We start from the raw sequence: 17,572 nt of genomic DNA on the forward strand, positions 1-17,572 counted from the left end.
ACAAAGTCTTTAACCATCCCACAGTCAAGCGAGTTCTTTGAGAAGATGTCACTGTACTCCAAGAGCAGGGTGGCTAGCTTGGCTTTGTCAGCAGGGGAAACTTCACAGCCCTCTAAGTCAATATCAGTCAAACCAGCATCCTTCATTGCCTGAACTAGATCAGTGTGCACACTACTGGACAATACTGGGTTAGTGGCAACATCCTGGGTTTGACACAGTCCTTGTGCAATGTTCAAGTCCTCCATTGCCAGACACGGGAACACATCAGCTATCTTAGCATTGCGCCGCAGAGTGATAGGATCCAGTGTTGGATTAAGAACCTTCATTGGGACCCAGCGATCTCCCCACATAGCTGTAACAAGCTTTCCCACAAGAATGTGCTTTGGAGCTGAGCGGGCAGAAGTAGGCTCAACAATAATGGTGCTACCAGGGCACACATGGACATCACTGGGTAGCCTACCCCACACCAGGTGTTCTTGCTTTGGGAGAAGTGTAACACTATGCACCAGCTTCACTGTTCCAACTTTGTCTTGCTCACCTGGGCCCTCCCACCGTGACACACAGCTCAGTAGCTCCAGGAAGCGCTCACATTCAGGGTCACTGCTTTTGGAGGAAATTAGCTCCCAGTACTCTTTCTTATGTCTCATGTTTTGTAAAACAGACTTGATCACATTAGTACCAATTATGAAATCATCTCTCTGGCCAGCAACAACTAGAGTGGGTACAATAAACTTAGTCTCATACACTTCAATTTCAAGGTCATAGAAGCACTTAGGATACGTTTTTAAGCCACCACAACCCACAATCACCACATTCCCAGGGATTAACTGAGCATTGGGCAGCACACCAGCAGCCTGAAGTCTCTTCTCTGCCTCTTCACTAAGTGTACAAGACATGGAGCCAGAATCTAACATTCCTCTCAAAGTGACCTTGCCACTCACCAACACAGGTGCATAAAACAGCTCACTTGACCCTTCAAGTCTCTGCGAGCCAATGAGAATCTGCACCTGTCCCGCTTGCAAAAGTCGACTGTTGTTACTGTAGATGGAAAGCCGATCGATCTGGTTCTCTCATGAGGGCTTCTGTACCACCACCCACGCTTGCCCTCTCACAGCGTGGGGCATCTAGTTTAACGGAGTGCGGCTGGCCTGTGCAGATGCTGCCGCTGGATGAGAGGCACTCGGGCAATCATGTTTGAAATGGCCAGGTTGAAAGCAGTGACGACAGAGTTTCAGTAGCCTGCAATGGCTAAAGGTGGAATGGTCAGTGCTGCTGCATACTCTGCATGCAGAAGACATTAAAGGCTGAGGGGACCGTTGGCGCTGTTGAGGCTGAACATGACGTGAGAGTGACTGGGGAGCAGAGCACAGTGTGATGACTTTATTCAGCATGCTTACCACCTCACGCATACCTGGCTCTTCCTCTGAACGGACTGCAGTCAACGGCACAGTTGCGGGTGACTGTACAGGATGGCTCATCTCTACCTGCGTGCTGCTGAATGAGCGGTTGAACTGTGCAGTGGACTGAGTGACTGCCACAGGGCCCGGACTGTGAACAGGAGGAGAGTGCTGACTCATTGAAGCTCCGCGTCTCAGATCTCGCTGATGATCATCTAAGCGCTCCTGCACTTCAGGGGCTGTCCATCTCCCAGCTGGTTTATATTTGAAAGACATAGCCAGGTGAGGGTCTGGGCAGTGAGTGACAAACATCATCACAACTTCAGCACTCACGTCCTCAACACATCTACCCCGCCTGCGGAGACATTCATCGGCAACATCTATAGCCTTGTTCAGACGCACCCAGTAGTCTAGTGCACTCTCACCTTTTTTTGGAAGTGTGCTATAAAAATCCGCCATGGGCATGCCAGAGTATGGGAGTTCACTAAAGTTCTGCTTCAGTATATCAAAAACAGCTGCAGGATGACTACAGGGGTTAATTTCTGGGTTGCTACGTAGTGAAACCTTCACAATGTCCCTGGCTTTTCCCATCAGTCTGCTTGCTATCACATCATACATTTCAGCAGTACCATATTTGCGTCGGCGAATGTAAGCCTGCATCAAATCTTCCCATTCATGGACAGTGCATGTGTCAGTACGGTCACCTCTGAAGAATGGGGGTGGTTTAATATCTGATTGGACAACCACGTTCAGCCTTGAAGCATCCAGGCAGCCCCCTGAACAGGTTTGTGGAGTATGTGCTGGGTCTGAATGAGTGTTAGGTGTAGAGTGATGCATTGTATTATTAATGTCATGTGCTTGCTCTGCATGTCTATTGGTAGGATAGCCAACTGCATTTACCACCCGTTCCGGTGAGCTTCTAATGACGCGGGTAATGGGGGTGGAACATGCTACTGGATTCAGAACTGACTGGCCTACTCTCTGATAACTGGCCTCTCCATCTGATTCCATAGAGTAACCCCTCCCAAGCCCATTAGATACGTAAACACCATTCAATTTTGAAAATGACATTTCAACAGTAGTGACTATACCAATATATCAAATAATACCAAATACTGCTGAATAATTTCAAAACCACATGTAACTTGTGATGTAATATCACTAACTGAGAAGCATTGGCCTATTATTTCAAATGAAAATGCAGTAGAAAACCAGGCAAAATAAAATCAGTTAGTTAATTTCAATAGTAAAATATAAGTAATTTCTCAAAAAGAAAATACTAGTGCAGGCTGAGCAATGTCTAGAAAGCACAATACTAATCTAATCTTACGTCAATGACTTACGCAGACCAGCGTATAAATTCGGCTACACACGTCACTGAACAGGAGTCGCGTCGGAGGAGGCTTCCATGCAGAAGGTAGCTAGCGGCTGTCGCTAACGGCGGTAGTAGTAACTTCAACAGCAGCAGCCCACGGTGATCTAGCGAGCGCAGATCAGATGAACCAAGGGTCACGGCACCATTGTAACTGGGTAGACTTCTGCGTTGTGTTGATTATTAATAAAGATGACCCAAAACGAGCACGGGATACTGCTGGAGTTTTATTCTGCACACACGCACAGCAAAGCATACAGTACAGGGTGAGTTCGCCAATAGCTCCTCTCTCCATAAAGATATTAGACAGGCCAAAAACAAAAATGCATGTAAAGTGAAGAAAAATAACAAAACATACCTGCACACACGCACAGCAAAGCATACAGTACAGGGTGAGTTCGCCAATAGCTCCTGAAAAAGTTCACACGTATAACTATATTGCAGGTGCTAATGTGCTATCCCAACTACCTAGCTAAACTACTGTACATCACTGTAGGGCTATTTTTGGCATGTGGCTAGACGGAGGTATACATGTAAACAATGCATTTAAAAAGTAAATTCACAAAAATAACTCACAAATAATATACATTAACTGAATACAAACAATATAAAGTGAAGCAATCTTATGGATGACAATATTTAATAGAAATATTTATAAGATTGCTTATGAGGCTGCAATCAGTCAACCTACCTCTCTCCATAAAGATATTAGACAGGAAAGAGGAAGGGGGGAGACAGGGGGGTCAAGACCAAGGGGGAGAGGAGGGGCTACTAGAGACCCTCAATACCACTGTGTAATAAATTGAATAGATTTAAACTGTAACTAGATAACCTAGATCTATTGTGCAATTATGTGATTCATACAGTAAGTATAAGGTCTAACCTGTTACATAAGCCTAACCATTGGAGAAGATGAAGTTCTAAACCCAGTCTATGCATGCAGTATAATATATTACTTTAGTGCTTTATAAAACTATATAGCATGTACATTCATTGGCAAAAGTTGATCTGAGGTCATGGACCAAAAAAAACAAAACAGAGATACCCTGTAAGATGTAAGTTATGTTAAGTGATGCATCTGCAAAAGAATCTTTAGTCTGGGCGCAGACGTGAGAGGGCAGTATTAAAAATTCAAATAAGCTGTGCGCTTTTCATCAGTCATCAGCAGAAAAAGCAGGGGGGAAGAGACTGATTTTGATATTTTTGTCCAGGATTTAATTTCCTCCCCTTTCATATTTGATCAAAAGCTTCCTGGGCTTCCTAACCCCCCCCCCCCCCCCCCCCTCTACATTCCCAACCTCTTCTCTTCCTCTCCTCTGCTTGCTGCGCGATCCATCATCAGATCTGACTTTAATATGCTTTACGGAGGAATATAAGCCATTCATCACAGAGCAGGACCCGAGCGCCGCCTCCACACCTTCAAGGCAAGCCCAGGCGAGCCAGCCGAAAGTCCTGGAGCCTGGTCCAGCCACAGGCTAATGTCTGTTTATTCAGGTAGAGTGCCTGCCTCCAATCGGTCACTCTGGCAAGCTGTGACATTAAAATGAGAGACATTCCCTCTCGCGCCATTATGAGACCATAATGCGCTTATGTGTTCATTCACTCCTGCCTTTCCATTGGCCCTTTGGGAAGAGTGTATGTGGGTAACTATGAGACCTCTTCCATTTTGTGAGTCTCTGTCTCTGGCATTAGTGGCATAACTGAAGAGCCCCTTGAGCACAATTGGCCTGTGGTGCTCACAATAAAAAAGAGAGTTGAGTCAACTTTTAAAACAGGATTACTTCCCCCGGTTTTGAAGTCTAAAACAGTGTAATGCTGCTTTCAACACAACCGGCAGGAGGGAACAGGGTCACGCATGACACTGATTACGGTTAGACAAATGAACACCCCAGGGATTGGAAGGACCATAGTCCTTGCCCCAGGCAAAAAAGAAAAGTAATAAAAACAGCCTCGCAGACTCATGTGGAGTCAAAGGGGCGAGGAAGAGGCTGCTAATAGGGAACAAGCTAAGATGGATAAACAGACGAAAACAATTTCCCTCCCGGTACCCTTAATGACTTTAATTTTAGTTTGAGGTGTCTTTAATAATTCAAATGGGAAGGGAAAGGTGGAGCAGTTTCATAATTCACCATGAACATAGAAAAAGCCCTATTAATGTGAATTACAGCCCAATGAAGGCCCCCTTTTATTTGTAGCCTACACTCAACTGCACTGTGCATGAAACACTGGAATAAGAAACAGCCCGAAAGGCTGAGATCAATAGCTTAAATGTTGCTCAATAATGACTGTAATATGCGAAGCAGATTACATATGCTGCTGTATCTTCTCATTAATTCTCCTGCTTCGCTCCGACAATAAATCACGCTGTGTAGATTTAAAGACATACAAAGTGTAATCCGATGGAGATATTGGTTATGATGGAGACAAATCTACAGGACAATTGTATTGGGTTGTTACTGTATGAGTGATGCAGTTATAGAAGCATTGATGAAATGACTTAGGTGGTCATATATTATCCTATCATATATTGCCACTGGAGGAACAAATTGGCTCTGCATCTTGCATTCTTCAGTCTTGTGTTTGAGACACTCCTCTGATAACCTCTGAGCTGTCACTTCAGTTCCTCCCTCTCATTTTGCAGCCTAATATACTTCACGCTGACTACCTTCTTCGCCGTGACCCCTATTACTATACATGACCCCTATCACTAAGGGGTAAAGGCACTTCTGTTTGCAATTTCTGTGTCCTGCTAGTCAGCATAGTGTACAGTAAAAGCAAAAGTGTTAGTAAATCCATATTTATCAGAGGACATGTTTTTGCTTGACTATGCCAGCTCAAAAAAGATCCAATCCACACACACACTTATATTAGAGTTTTCTACACATTCACTTGGCCTTGCACTGTTTGATTATTGAATTATTAATCATCTAATTATTTCACTCAAGAAAACATCAATTGTTTGCAGTACTTCTAATCTTGGAATATGTACTGATTGATAACACTATACCTATGCAGCCCACATGATAAAAAAAAATGAAATATGCCCTTGGTGAACCCATCTATTTCCTCTGAATGCAATTATCCATAGTATCCTGTCTTAATGCTATTCTTATTTACCAATCTCCAACTGTGCTGGATTTGCAGCGTGCTTTGTGGTCCCTGTTTGGATTATGGTGGTGAAATGAATACTCTCATCAGGAGAGAGGTGGAGAGGAGGGGAAGGGAGAGAGAAGGAGAGAAGTGAAGAATGGACAGTAGGAAAAAAGAAAAGAGGGGGGTGCTGTGGCGCAGCAGGCTACAGCGGCCATACGGGTCCGAGTGCCCACGGGGACCCAGGTTCGAATCCGACCTGCGGTCACTTCCCGATCCCACCCCATCTCTCTCTCCCACTTGCTTCCTGTCTCACTCTCCACTGTCCTGTCCATATAAAGGCAAAAAGCCCAAAAAATATACTTTAAAAAAAAAGGAATAAAGAAAAGAGGCAAGAGGAAGAGAATAAAAGATAGATGTAGAGAGGAAATGAGAGGAGAGGAGTGGGGAGAAGGGAAGAGAGGAGAAGAAAGGGGAAAAAGAAGAGATGAGAGGAGAGGAAAGCAGAGAGGAGAGAGGAGGGTTTGAGTGGCCTATCTGTGACTCTGATCTTGTCCACATGTTAATGAGAGCTCAGCAGGAGGTGCAGCCCTGTGCTCCTGCAAGAGGTGGTAATGAGGAGGTGAACATGGTTCGAGGCGCGAGGGCAGGGCCTGCTGGGCACTGGGAGCATCGTTAGGGTTATTGATACCACAGGATAGCGGTGGGACCTCCTCTGGCGGGCTTAGCGGCTCAGGCTCCCCGCTCTGATTTACACTTATAGATTGGCTGTCATTTTCAGCGAGCAAACAAACACTTGAGGGGAGGGTAAGTGGGCCTCCCCTGTGGTAAAAGTGAGGCCATCTGTCATGGCTGAGGCGGGCTCTGGGGGAGGGCTGCCTCACAGCACAGAGCAGAGGCTCCATCATGTTCCGCACACACACTCACACACATACACATTAACACACACAAATACAGATTCTGGCTTCATGCTGGTTTTCTGAGTCTGGTACTGAGCGTTACAGAAAGTGATAATCAGACATGAAATTCAATTTAATGCCATTTTTACTACATGGATTTCCGCCAGATGCAACTCCAGCACGCCTGGTGACTTGTCCTCATGTGTATAGGAAGACAATGATACCTTTACATTTTCATTCTCCCTTAATGACAAATAACAGGTGCAAAATCAACAGCCTCGGCTCTTATATGGTCACTATCAAACCAATTGTTAAATGAATATTGTTAAATGAAGAGGTGAAGCAGCACAGTGTTAAACATGCTCTTGTCCCAACTTTTTTTGAAACATGTTGCTGGCATCAAATTCAAAAAAGTCCACATTTTCATTTTCAACATTTGATGTTGTCTATGTCCTTTTTTTGCTGCTAAATATGGGTATGTATATTATCACATTCTGTTTTTATTTGCATTTTACACAATGTCCCAACTTTTTCGGTTTTGGGGTTGTACATACACACAGACACACACCAACATTTGCAACGTGTGACTGCAGTGCAATCAATTGTTTCTAATACAAAAACAATCAGTTGTCTGCCATCATAGTGTGGGGCTTCCACAAAACTCAGCATTTTCAGCTTTATAAGCCAGAACCCTCTGAGACAGACGCCTCCCACCTTTGATCAATAGAAACAGCATTTGCCATTGTTGAGCCTTTCCGAGAAGAAATGACTCTGCCCTCACAATTAGGAGGGCGGTATGTGTGTGTGTGTGTGTGTGCCTGCAGTGGATGGGTGATTTCATTTAGAAAAGGTTCCGCCAAACGCGCTGCTCACTGGCCCTAGATGCCCTGCGCTGGGGAGCCTGCTCATGAGCCTGTTGTATGCGGCTGCACAGAGCCGCTGTGGCAGACTGGCCTCTGTAAATAGCCCTGTTATGAGGGCCTAATTTGTAGCGTATGGGCTGAGGCACATCCCCCTCACCTCTCAGAGGAAATGTCAGAATGGCAGCTACTGGTCAGCGCACAATTCAGGCTAATTATAAGTGTGTATGACTGTCAGTGTATGTGAATGTGAATGCGAATGTGTGTGTGTGTGTGTGTGACACAGAGAGACAGTTTGGTGTGTCACTCGTTCATTGCAGGCCATCAGTTGTATTATCCAACCATGCTCCAGATGTTGGTCTGGATCAAAGATGGCCTTTGATGATTTAATTAAGGGCCACATTGACTTGTGTACTGTCCAGAGCCATTATCATAAATAAAAGGTTAACTAAATAAAGGCAAACATCATGTCTGTGCCTGGATGTCATGTGACCAGCGCTGGAGCAGTGATTATTGGACTCTGTCCACATCCGTCTCTAACCAGTCTCCTTCCACCGTCAAAGACAAGGGAATGGCCTTCAGTTCTGCTTCTCCGACAAGTTTTCTGAAAGCAACATCCACCACAGAACACTGATCTGACAAATAAGCTCTGTGAAATAATAGGTGATGTCATACAAATTCTATGCCTCCACCACTTTACACAGTTCCACGCATGTGAATTGTCAAAAGGCTTTTTCTGTGAATAATGTCTTCTTTAACCGTACGGAGCAGATTAAGAATGTTCTGCTTTCATGTTCAGGGTTTCTGTTTAAGAACTGGAGTAGACATGTGCATGGGAATAGCACAGAGAGGGTAAAAAAACATTTGGAAAAACTTATTAGAACATCAAAGTGGATGAGTGACACATGAATTTTTGTTGGTGACAAAAAAGTGTTCTGCAGATAAAAAAAAAAGTATGATCACAGATTAAACAGCACTAGTTATGACTGACATGGGATCAGCCATTCTTGGCACAGCTCAATATTTATAGACTGCATCCATTAATACTCTTATTCAAATTCATTTTCATGGTCATAACCTCAGAGGATGACCATTTATATTCATAGAATACCAATAAACACACACAGCGTTATTTATACTACACACTCTAAAAGTCAGCCTGCCCGCAGGCAGCAAAGCAAATCCCCAACTCTTGTATTAATACAGGCTGAAGAGTCAGCCTAAGATGTGCAAAGCAGGATGTAGCTTACATGCTTGACTGTATACAGTGCAAGGTAGGTATTAAGATTATGCAGACATTTGTGATTCCAAACCATATGCTTTATGGATGTGATACCATGTTGTGTGGATATGGTATACTTGTTAACCACTAGAAAACTCACTCTAAAACATCCTGCAGTCATTTGTGTCTTGTCTAACAAATAAATTTCAACCCAGCAGGGCCTGAAACACTGATCTGAAACACTGAACTGCTTGCTGTAGTAAGGAAAGCAGCCTGACGGATTTGCCTCTGCCATGCTTTGCGTGAGCCTTGAGTGGCGTCCAGGTCAGTGCAAGCCTGACCGATGTAGGTCCCAGGCTAGACCTGCAGCCTCAGCACCACACCACCCCGTATGTGTCGTACGTCTGGGGATACGGGGCGGAATTCATCACACAGGACAGGCCCTGAAATAGGCTGCACAGTTACAGGGATGTATGAGTCAATGGGCAAACAATTGGCTTGTTTATAAGACATCCTCCACATTCCCAAGGCCAGCGCACTTAATCAGAGTGGAGCAGGGTCCATATCCAACACCTGTCCTCGGCCAGTCTCATCAGCTCCTGCCCACTCTCACCTGCAGTGGCAGCAGCGTGACCCACTGGGCGCAGCCAGCTCAAAGTTTTTCAGTTTTTACTTTGACTGCAACTCTAACTTTAACCGGGTCTTTAGAGGCACCCTTATCAAGATTTGCTCTCGGGGTCCCCCTACAGTTGAGAAGCGCAATAATAAACAAACTAAAATAATAATATTTTGCAACAAAGTATGAATATAACTCCGATATAATATAGAGGGAATGCACGGACAGCAGTCTGTAGAAAAAAGATCTCAGAATTCCTGAAGCATAGCAGCTCTTTTCTGTTTTGATTTCCGAGGGGGGATGGGGGGGGACAAGTTTCCTACCCGAAGCTAGAAAGTAGAATGTCTGAGACCCGCTCAGACAATGTCAGAAGTGTCGTTCGTCCAGTTATGAGGTTATGTGTCATCAAAATGATTTTGGAAACGTTATGCTAAGGTCAAAAAACTGTTAAGGGTGCCTTTAACTGAAGTACATCATCTCAGAAATAAAACAAATTTACCTTGGGTTGTAGAAAACTAAAGGATTCAATACCTAGAATTCATTGGACGGCACTGGTTTGATGCATCACAATTAGCCATTTTATTCTAGATTGTATGATGCAAAAATACTTATGTGCTTAAAGGCTACACCAGCACACCATCCACAACATGTTGTCTTGTTATCAGAGGCAAACCACAAGATTTCAGACACCTTTAGACAAAGTAAACCTCTTTGCAGTCTCCAAAGGAGAGCAAAATCTCAACCGCATATAACCTTCATATAAAACCTATTTATGAATATCTTCGTAAAAAATGCACTGCATAGGAAAGGGATTTACATAATCATTTGTTGAGTTCAAAGAACTTCCATCTGGAGCCAATAGGACTGTCAGGTTGAGAAGTTTAAGAAGCTTAGTCCACTGCATACTGACGCGCAGAGAGGGCACATATAGATCATGCTTTCCTGCCGCATGTATCATACGACATTCAGCTGCGGCTGAGTCAGACAGCTAGCTTACTGGAGCTTAACAAGGAGTCTCCTGATTTTCTACTTCAGCACCAGTCAGAACAGAGGTAGGCTATTGAGCATTAACAGCTGCCCCTTACAAGCAACATAGTCCCTTTATACTAGCAACCTGTAGCAACCTGAATCCAAAGAAATGACAACGAATGTGATACAGAAGCCTATAAATGGAGGCTTGTGCACTAGTGATAACACAATCTGTGATTACAACCACAAAACAATTCCAACATTCCAAGTCTAAGGCAAGTAGAAAAAGCGGAAAATTTTGCTCTAATGGCCTTTAAAAATCATGTGGGCATATGGCCATAGAACAGATGGCAAATAAACGGGTTAGATTTCCACTTCATTTCATTATAAATGACAATCTGTCCATCTTTTATTAATTTGAAAAAAGGGCTTTTTGGATATCTACAAGTGGTTAACCATTTGCCATCCCAGATTAATTCCCCACTCTGGAAAAAAATAGTGATCGAAACAGTAAAAACTGAATTGACAAAAACCTTCCTGTTAGTGCAACAGCTTGGGTACAATGACTAATCTCAGTGGGCCTGGCGTCCATGTTCGCGACGGCTCATGTTGTTTGCCTCACCAGGGGATGGATTTGTTAATTTAGACAGAAGAGGTGGGCAGGCTAGTCACCTCCATCAAGACTACTCCTTTGGGGGGGCCCTCGATCGGGGGCCGGAGTCCGTGGAGAGTCTTGGGCGCCGTGGGCAGCTGGAGATGTGGGGTGAGGCAACATGATGTGGTCTGCTGGTTACATGCTGACAGGGCCCACTGCGCGTGTCAGAGTATGTGTGTGTGTGTGTGTCTCTTGGTTAGCCTCAACACCTCCCTTCCCTCCCCACCCGCCCCCAACATCTCCCCAGCTTTCGTCTTGCCACCCCCCCGCCCCTCCAGGTGTCCTGTTGGATGGGCGCTCCTCTCAGAGGATCTGCTCGGTGCTGGAGGCGGATATGTCCAACAGTCTCCAGGCGGCGTTGGGGTTGAGCTCCTCCTGGTCCCGGCACAGCGCCCACACATACATCATCCGCAGTACCTTATCCTGTGGACCGGGGATAGGAGTCACTGCATTAGCTCACATTAGCATTTTATGTGTGTGTGAGAGAGTGTGTGTGTGTGAGTATGTGTCTGTGTGTGTGTGTGTGTGTGTGTGTGTGTGTGTGTGTTCACTGTAAACACTTATGTGTTGTTGTGGCTCTCCACAGTTATGGAGGGTGCGCTGAATCTCTGACCACCAAGTACTTAAAATTTCCCCCCTCGATAAAACGGACAACTTGCAATGGTTGTGTTGGCCACACTGAGCAGAAAACCACATAAATCCCACAGACCTTTCGTTTCTTTTTTGGCAGCAGTGGTAAAGATCCCTAGAGCTGCTCAGTGAATGTCAGCTCTGTTGAAAAATGCCCCCGTAACAGCATGCAGTAGCAGTCGAGCTCTGAGGTCATTGGGGCAGATTTATAGCCCTGGGTAGGATTTAGCTGATGCCTGGGGTGACCAGGGCATGTTCATTCCAACAAGGGCATGTTCGTGCTGACCGTGCCCAGTAGTTAGCTGGTGAGATCAGTGTGGTAAATCACTGCTGGAGAAGCACCTCTCACACCCACTTGTCGTGATGCAAGATGCGTGATGCAATGGGTATTGGTCACATGTTGTTGATGTCACCTATGTGCTCACCGATTTCACAGCTGCAGTCAGCAAGGTGTGACCCTAACTAACCCTAGCTAGGTGGCCTGACATTCTCAACGGCACTATGACAAAAAGGAAAAAAAAGAAAGAAAATGTAGTCAAACTTCAACATGACCTAAAACTTATGATGCTTACAAAGAGTCTGATCTCCAAGACAACCAACTCTTTTGTGTGAGTGCTGCATGTTTAGGGAAAGGGTGAACTTCTACAGCAGAGGGTACATTTTATTGGCCATGCCTGATAGAGGTTAGCTACAGATGTTAACATCACTTAGAACAGCTTAGAACAGCGTTTGAGAGGAACTTACCGGGTCTCCCTCCACCACTTCTCCCTTAGGGTTACGAATCACCATCACCAGCTGAGCCTGAAACGTGATGATCAACACTGGGCCTTGGTCCATCATCTTCCCCATGGCAAGCTGTGTGAGCAAACACAAACAGATGTTAGCATTCAGAACACAAATTATTGTTGTTATTTACATGAATAAAAAAAAGTATTTTTTTTTTGACAAATAGTCAAACACTTCTAAAACCTCTGCCAAATGATCACACTCACATCTATATTGTCAATGTCAAGAATCTTGGAGTGAAACTGCAGCCCCATAGCCTTGGCCTGTTGTATGGGATGTGCGAGCTGACTGTATGTCTACAAAAAAAAAGGCAGTCACATCACATGGTGATCTAATCAGACATGGTGTTGCCATCTTTATCTAAGTAGTCCTTTAAAATTGTACTTACAGCTTCGTAGCACCAATCTTTGAGCACTTCCAACTCTCCTTGGATCATAGACTATGGAACAGAGGCACAAAGAAAAGAAACCGACTAGAAGTTCACAGCAGAGCATGACAAAATCCTGTACATCTAATATAGAGACATAATATGTATTATACTATATATATAAAGATGCATATCAAACCCTCTGTGAGAGGAGAGGGAGGAAAGGATCGGTAGAGACTAACCTCTAAAATGTTGGGGATGATGTCCTTCTCACACTGTTTGAGGAAAGAGTCCTTCTCGAAGGAGGGGTCCACCTTTATAATTTCTGTCAGCACTTCAGACATCTCAGTCTTGGAAAAGAGCCCACCTGCCAGACCACATCACAAGTGAACCCTTTTTCACAAATACCAAAGGCCCTCAAAATCAGGCTTATGAGGCAGTAGGATTTAGTATTTCTCACTTATAAAATGACAAGCATACAGTACACACAATAAGAAAAAGGGTTCCAATGTCACTAGTTCTACATCAGGTTCTAAAGCAATTGAAAGCAGTGGTGTGTAGAGTGTGGATCTACCTATCAGGTCGGTCATTTTATCAGTGACGGCACGTGAGGCCCTAATGAGGGCATTATCGCTTTCATCATACTTCATCTTCATCTCGAAGAATCCTAAGGAAGGAGGACAAAAAGAAAGGAGTCAATACACCCTTTGCTTACACCCACCTTCAAATCACATCCAACCGATGGCTGCCTGCCTCCAAACTAAATGACTCCAATGGGACTGCACCAGCCTCTCCTCAGAGACTGACTATTCTCTCAGTCTCAGCAGCTTAACATCTCCAAGACAACCCAGGCAGGCACCAAGACATTTTCTGGCTGCTTACGAATCAACACGTGAACCAAATGCAAGTGGAATATTGAAAACTAAGCGCATGGATGCCCTTAGTGGCTGAAGCCCTCATGTCAAAACTGAAGCCATGATGGATTGCCTGTCATTTCTGGACAGCATACTGAAGTCAACTGGCCCTGTGCGTTGACACTGCACCGATCTTCACAACTGACCAAACTAGAGGAGCACGGAGCACCACTCCCAGATGGTCTACTGGATCTCTGGTGTACTCATTACCAGGTCCTCGTTAGTGATACCTCATTAGCCACAAGGTTAATGAAGATTCCAAGGAACAGTAAAAACACTTACCAGAACATTCAGCAGCCGTTAGGGCCCATTGAAGTAGTACCAGCAATTATCAACATTACGTATAACATATTTTACATATAATAAAATTCCTCTCTCTCTCTCTCGCTCACAATTAATCTAAATCTGTTAAGCTTATCAGCCTAAAATATGGCTAATATTTTATCTTTTCAAGCAAGACAACTGAAACATTTTAAGCAAACCAAAATTATACTCTTGTCAACACTGTTTGGTAAGAGGTTTTGTACTAACTCACAGCACCATCTACTGGTCAAATGCAACATACACTGACAGGTATATGTTACAAATATGTTACAAATACCAGTCTTCAGGCATTAAAGCTTTTGACATATCAAACCACTAATAATAGCACAGTTAGAACTCAATTACACTAATTTCACTATTAGACTAATTTCAGGATAAAAATGCTTACTGTTGAACACAACATTGTTGTCCTTGAACTCTTTCCACTGCTGGTACCATTTGGAGTCCTTGTGCAGGACGACTCCCATAGCCTCCCTGAGGAAACATGTCCACAAAAATGTAAAACCTTTTGGTAAACCTGTGGTAACAACAAAGTTAAGTATGTGCCGCTCCTGAATGTTTTGTTGTGGTAAACACGAATTTCCAACATATTCCTAACACATTACTCATCTATACACCGCACAAACAGTAACACCCTAAAGAGAAACAAATCATGATGTCAACTTTAATAGCACATAGAAAAACAGACGGCTTGTCAGCAGCTGACATACTCATTAGCCTCAAAGACTTTGGATTCGTTGCCAGCAGTCTTGGATGAGAAATCACTTCGCTTCCGTAATCTGGCTGGAGGTCTGTAGGGTCCACTCTGTCCAAGGTCACCTATTTCTTTCTTGACAGTTTCCATGCCCTATGCAAACAAAGAAGTGAATAGTTTAATCACTTTTCTTAAGATTTGATATTGCTGTATGGTGTGACTAGTATTTTCTTTCACAAGTCACTCACACACTCCACCACAAACCTTTTCAAGGTGAACAGGGAATGATGTAGAACATTATGTTTTGTGTCTCTGTTGACTCAACCTGAGACTGTGTGAGTCTGTTTATAAAAGTTCCCAATATAAATGTTTAGTGACAGCTCTTCCTCCTAGGCTAAACAGACACTTACCATGTTTATAAGCATTGATCTTATAAAAACATATCTAAAACACTGTTAAACAAGACAACAAAAGAAAATTGGACAACGTTTCGTATTTCCTCTGTCTCAGCTACACTGTTTAGCATAACATTAGCTAGCTTTATGGGTTGCTAAGATACAAGAGCATCCTGTCATATGACATCCTTTTTTACAAGATATAAATCTTAGATCATTTGTGTAATCTGTGTCTTTTAGTTATCAGTTTGAATTGTTTTGTTATATTGTGTAGTACAGTGTCATGTTAAGCCAACCATCATGACCGTGTGATACCTGTGATATAGCTTTAAAAGCACCAGTCTTGCCCAGTTTTTCTCCACTCTTGGTCACGGTCTCTGCGGAGGTTTTGGCGGTCTTGGCTGCCTCCTCCACCCCTTCCTTGATTTTCTTGCCCAGATCTGTACGAGTCACCTCTTCCAATCCCTAAAGTCATAAAAACAAACTGAACATGTTGCCCAAGAACTTTACATGCGCTGTTGTCCATACTGAACTTATTGCAAGGTCAGTTATATGGCCATCTTTACAACAGCAGGTTGTTGTGTTATAGCAAAAAAGACTGCAAAGACTGTAATGAAACTAAAGCACACACAAGGCCACCAATGACTGCAATTTTACCTCCTTGACAGATTCTGACAGGGATCCAAGTGTCTTCTTTAGAACTTCAGATGTTTTTACCGTTTCAGACTCAATGGTTTTCTAAAATCAGATAAACATTGTGCGAAAAGGCATCATATCTTTATACAAAGATTTAAATATAGGACTGTGGCAATGTTTGGTGTTGGAAGATATGTTATCTTAATGGTAATTGCTCACAAATTTTCGTCTGGCTTGCTTAAGAGCGTCGGATTCCTCCAACTTTTGGGCTTCTTCGCGAAATTTCTTAATGCTTTCTTTCATCTCTTTGTTTTTACTGAGCTCCTGCTTCAGATTATCCAAAAACTCCCCCAAGAATCCTTTGCGACCACCACCAGATGCATACCGCACCTACACAAGTTGAACATAGAATACAAAAACACATACTGTTCTTTATGTCCTCACTATAATTAGGTTTCAATTGCACACTACAGATTAGAACATTCTTTGTTTAGACAGTGATTTCCAACTTTCACATTTTAACAAATGTTTCTTACCTGTGATGAACTTGTGACAGACCCACATATTCTGTACACATGAGCTCTCTTATGTAGGGTCGTGTACGACCGACTGGACAAAAGCAGACAGCTTCTTCTGACACATAGCTGGCATGACAAAGGTATATTTCAAAGTGTTGACATTTCAAATGTTGTTGGTTATTGTACAAATATCAGCTATAAGTGCTGTCAGGGTCATAAGATTATTCGTTTTCTAGCCAAATCGTCAAACATAGTTATTATATATGTCAATATATACGTTAAAAGTTTGCGACAATGGTGACATTATCATTTAAGCTAAGTAAACTCCTACAAAAATAGCCTTTACCGCAATTACTAGTTTAAATCTATGTAAGCGGTATATTCGCCCGTTGTCTTCACGATATATAACAGTTTTTAAAAGCCAAGTTACCTACAGAAAGTAGCTTATTAGCTACTTTTGTTAGCGATAGTAAACTGTTCCATGTAACATTACTGCAGGCCCACGAGATCACACCGGTATGAGCATCCGAAATACCTAGTTCAGCCCCGAAACAGCCCAAATCAAGACCAACGATTGCTCTATATGATTAGGCTCAATAATAAAATGTGTTCTACGACAAACAATTACATATTAGTTTCCAGATATTACAACATTAGAGACATAACTGTATGGGGTAGGTAGTCTCACCTGATAACACTGACACAAGGAGGCCGCCATCTTGCTCACATAGCCGTGACCTCTTTGGCAGCTGACCTTCTGACGCAGTGCAGGAGGAGGAGCCATTATTTTGCATACTGTACCAGAGAAAGTCTAATAGGAACTGTACTGGGAACATGAATTGTGTCGGCAAGCTTGCGTCGTTTTGACTAATGTATCTGGATTTAGGAGAATGTATGTATTTTTGCTAGATGCTGAGCAAGACTATTTAGCTTGTAGCCAGAACACCTGCTCACCAGTTTTACCGTCAATGTACGCACACAATTTGTACAGGAATCGTAGGCGCTCTTTATCACTGTACCAGGAGTTACCTTCGCATGCAGCGACAAATGTTGGAGCTGTAGTGGAAATTTTACAACTCTGGTCTTGAGAAGTCAAAGAGCACTAGAATAAAATGAAAGGCAAATTCATAGATCAACTTTGAAAGGCCACCACGGAGAACAGCAGTGTGATGCGCATAGTGGCATTCATTTCAATCAAATATGATTTGCCATAGTCAATCCTGTCTAA

The 17,572-nt window shown here is 43.4% G+C and overlaps 1 protein-coding gene across 1 annotated transcript; it reads right to left on the bottom strand.

Annotated features, from left to right (window-relative positions):
- Nucleotides 1-9,751: 9,751 nt before the first annotated feature.
- timm44 (translocase of inner mitochondrial membrane 44 homolog (yeast)) lies at nt 9,752-17,072 on the bottom strand. The gene is made up of 13 exons (XM_076278750.1): nt 17,033-17,072; nt 16,363-16,470; nt 16,046-16,216; nt 15,848-15,928; nt 15,506-15,655; nt 14,812-14,948; nt 14,490-14,575; nt 13,438-13,530; nt 13,106-13,230; nt 12,885-12,935; nt 12,703-12,792; nt 12,455-12,565; nt 9,752-11,503 (listed from the first exon to the last, which is right to left on the bottom strand). Exons 1-13 carry the CDS (start codon nt 17,060-17,062, stop codon nt 11,384-11,386), a joined length of 1,353 nt encoding a protein of 450 aa, XP_076134865.1. The 5' UTR covers nt 17,063-17,072; the 3' UTR covers nt 9,752-11,383.
- Nucleotides 17,073-17,572: the final 500 nt, after the last annotated feature.

The sequence above is a fragment of the Alosa pseudoharengus genome, unplaced genomic scaffold, assembly GCF_046254945.1.
Source record: "Alosa pseudoharengus isolate Yale_2024_CS ecotype anadromous, Long Island Sound unplaced genomic scaffold, YU_APseudo_1.1 YU_APseudo_1.1_scf_11, whole genome shotgun sequence".
In the NCBI taxonomy this organism is placed as follows: domain Eukaryota; kingdom Metazoa; phylum Chordata; class Actinopteri; order Clupeiformes; family Clupeidae; genus Alosa; species Alosa pseudoharengus.

Bases quoted from the DNA above. Each gene is read 5' to 3' on its own strand.
- timm44 (XM_076278750.1), bottom strand. From the start codon at position 17,062: ATGGCGGCCTCCTTGTGTCAGTGTTATCAG. The intron at 16,471-17,032 runs GTGAGACTACCT...TTGTCATGCCAG, and splicing joins CCTTGTGTCAGTGTTATCAG to CTATGTGTCAGAAGAAGCTG. The intron at 11,504-12,454 runs GTAAGTTCCTCT...CCCGGTCCACAG, and splicing joins AAGTGGTGGAGGGAGACCCG to GATAAGGTACTGCGGATGAT.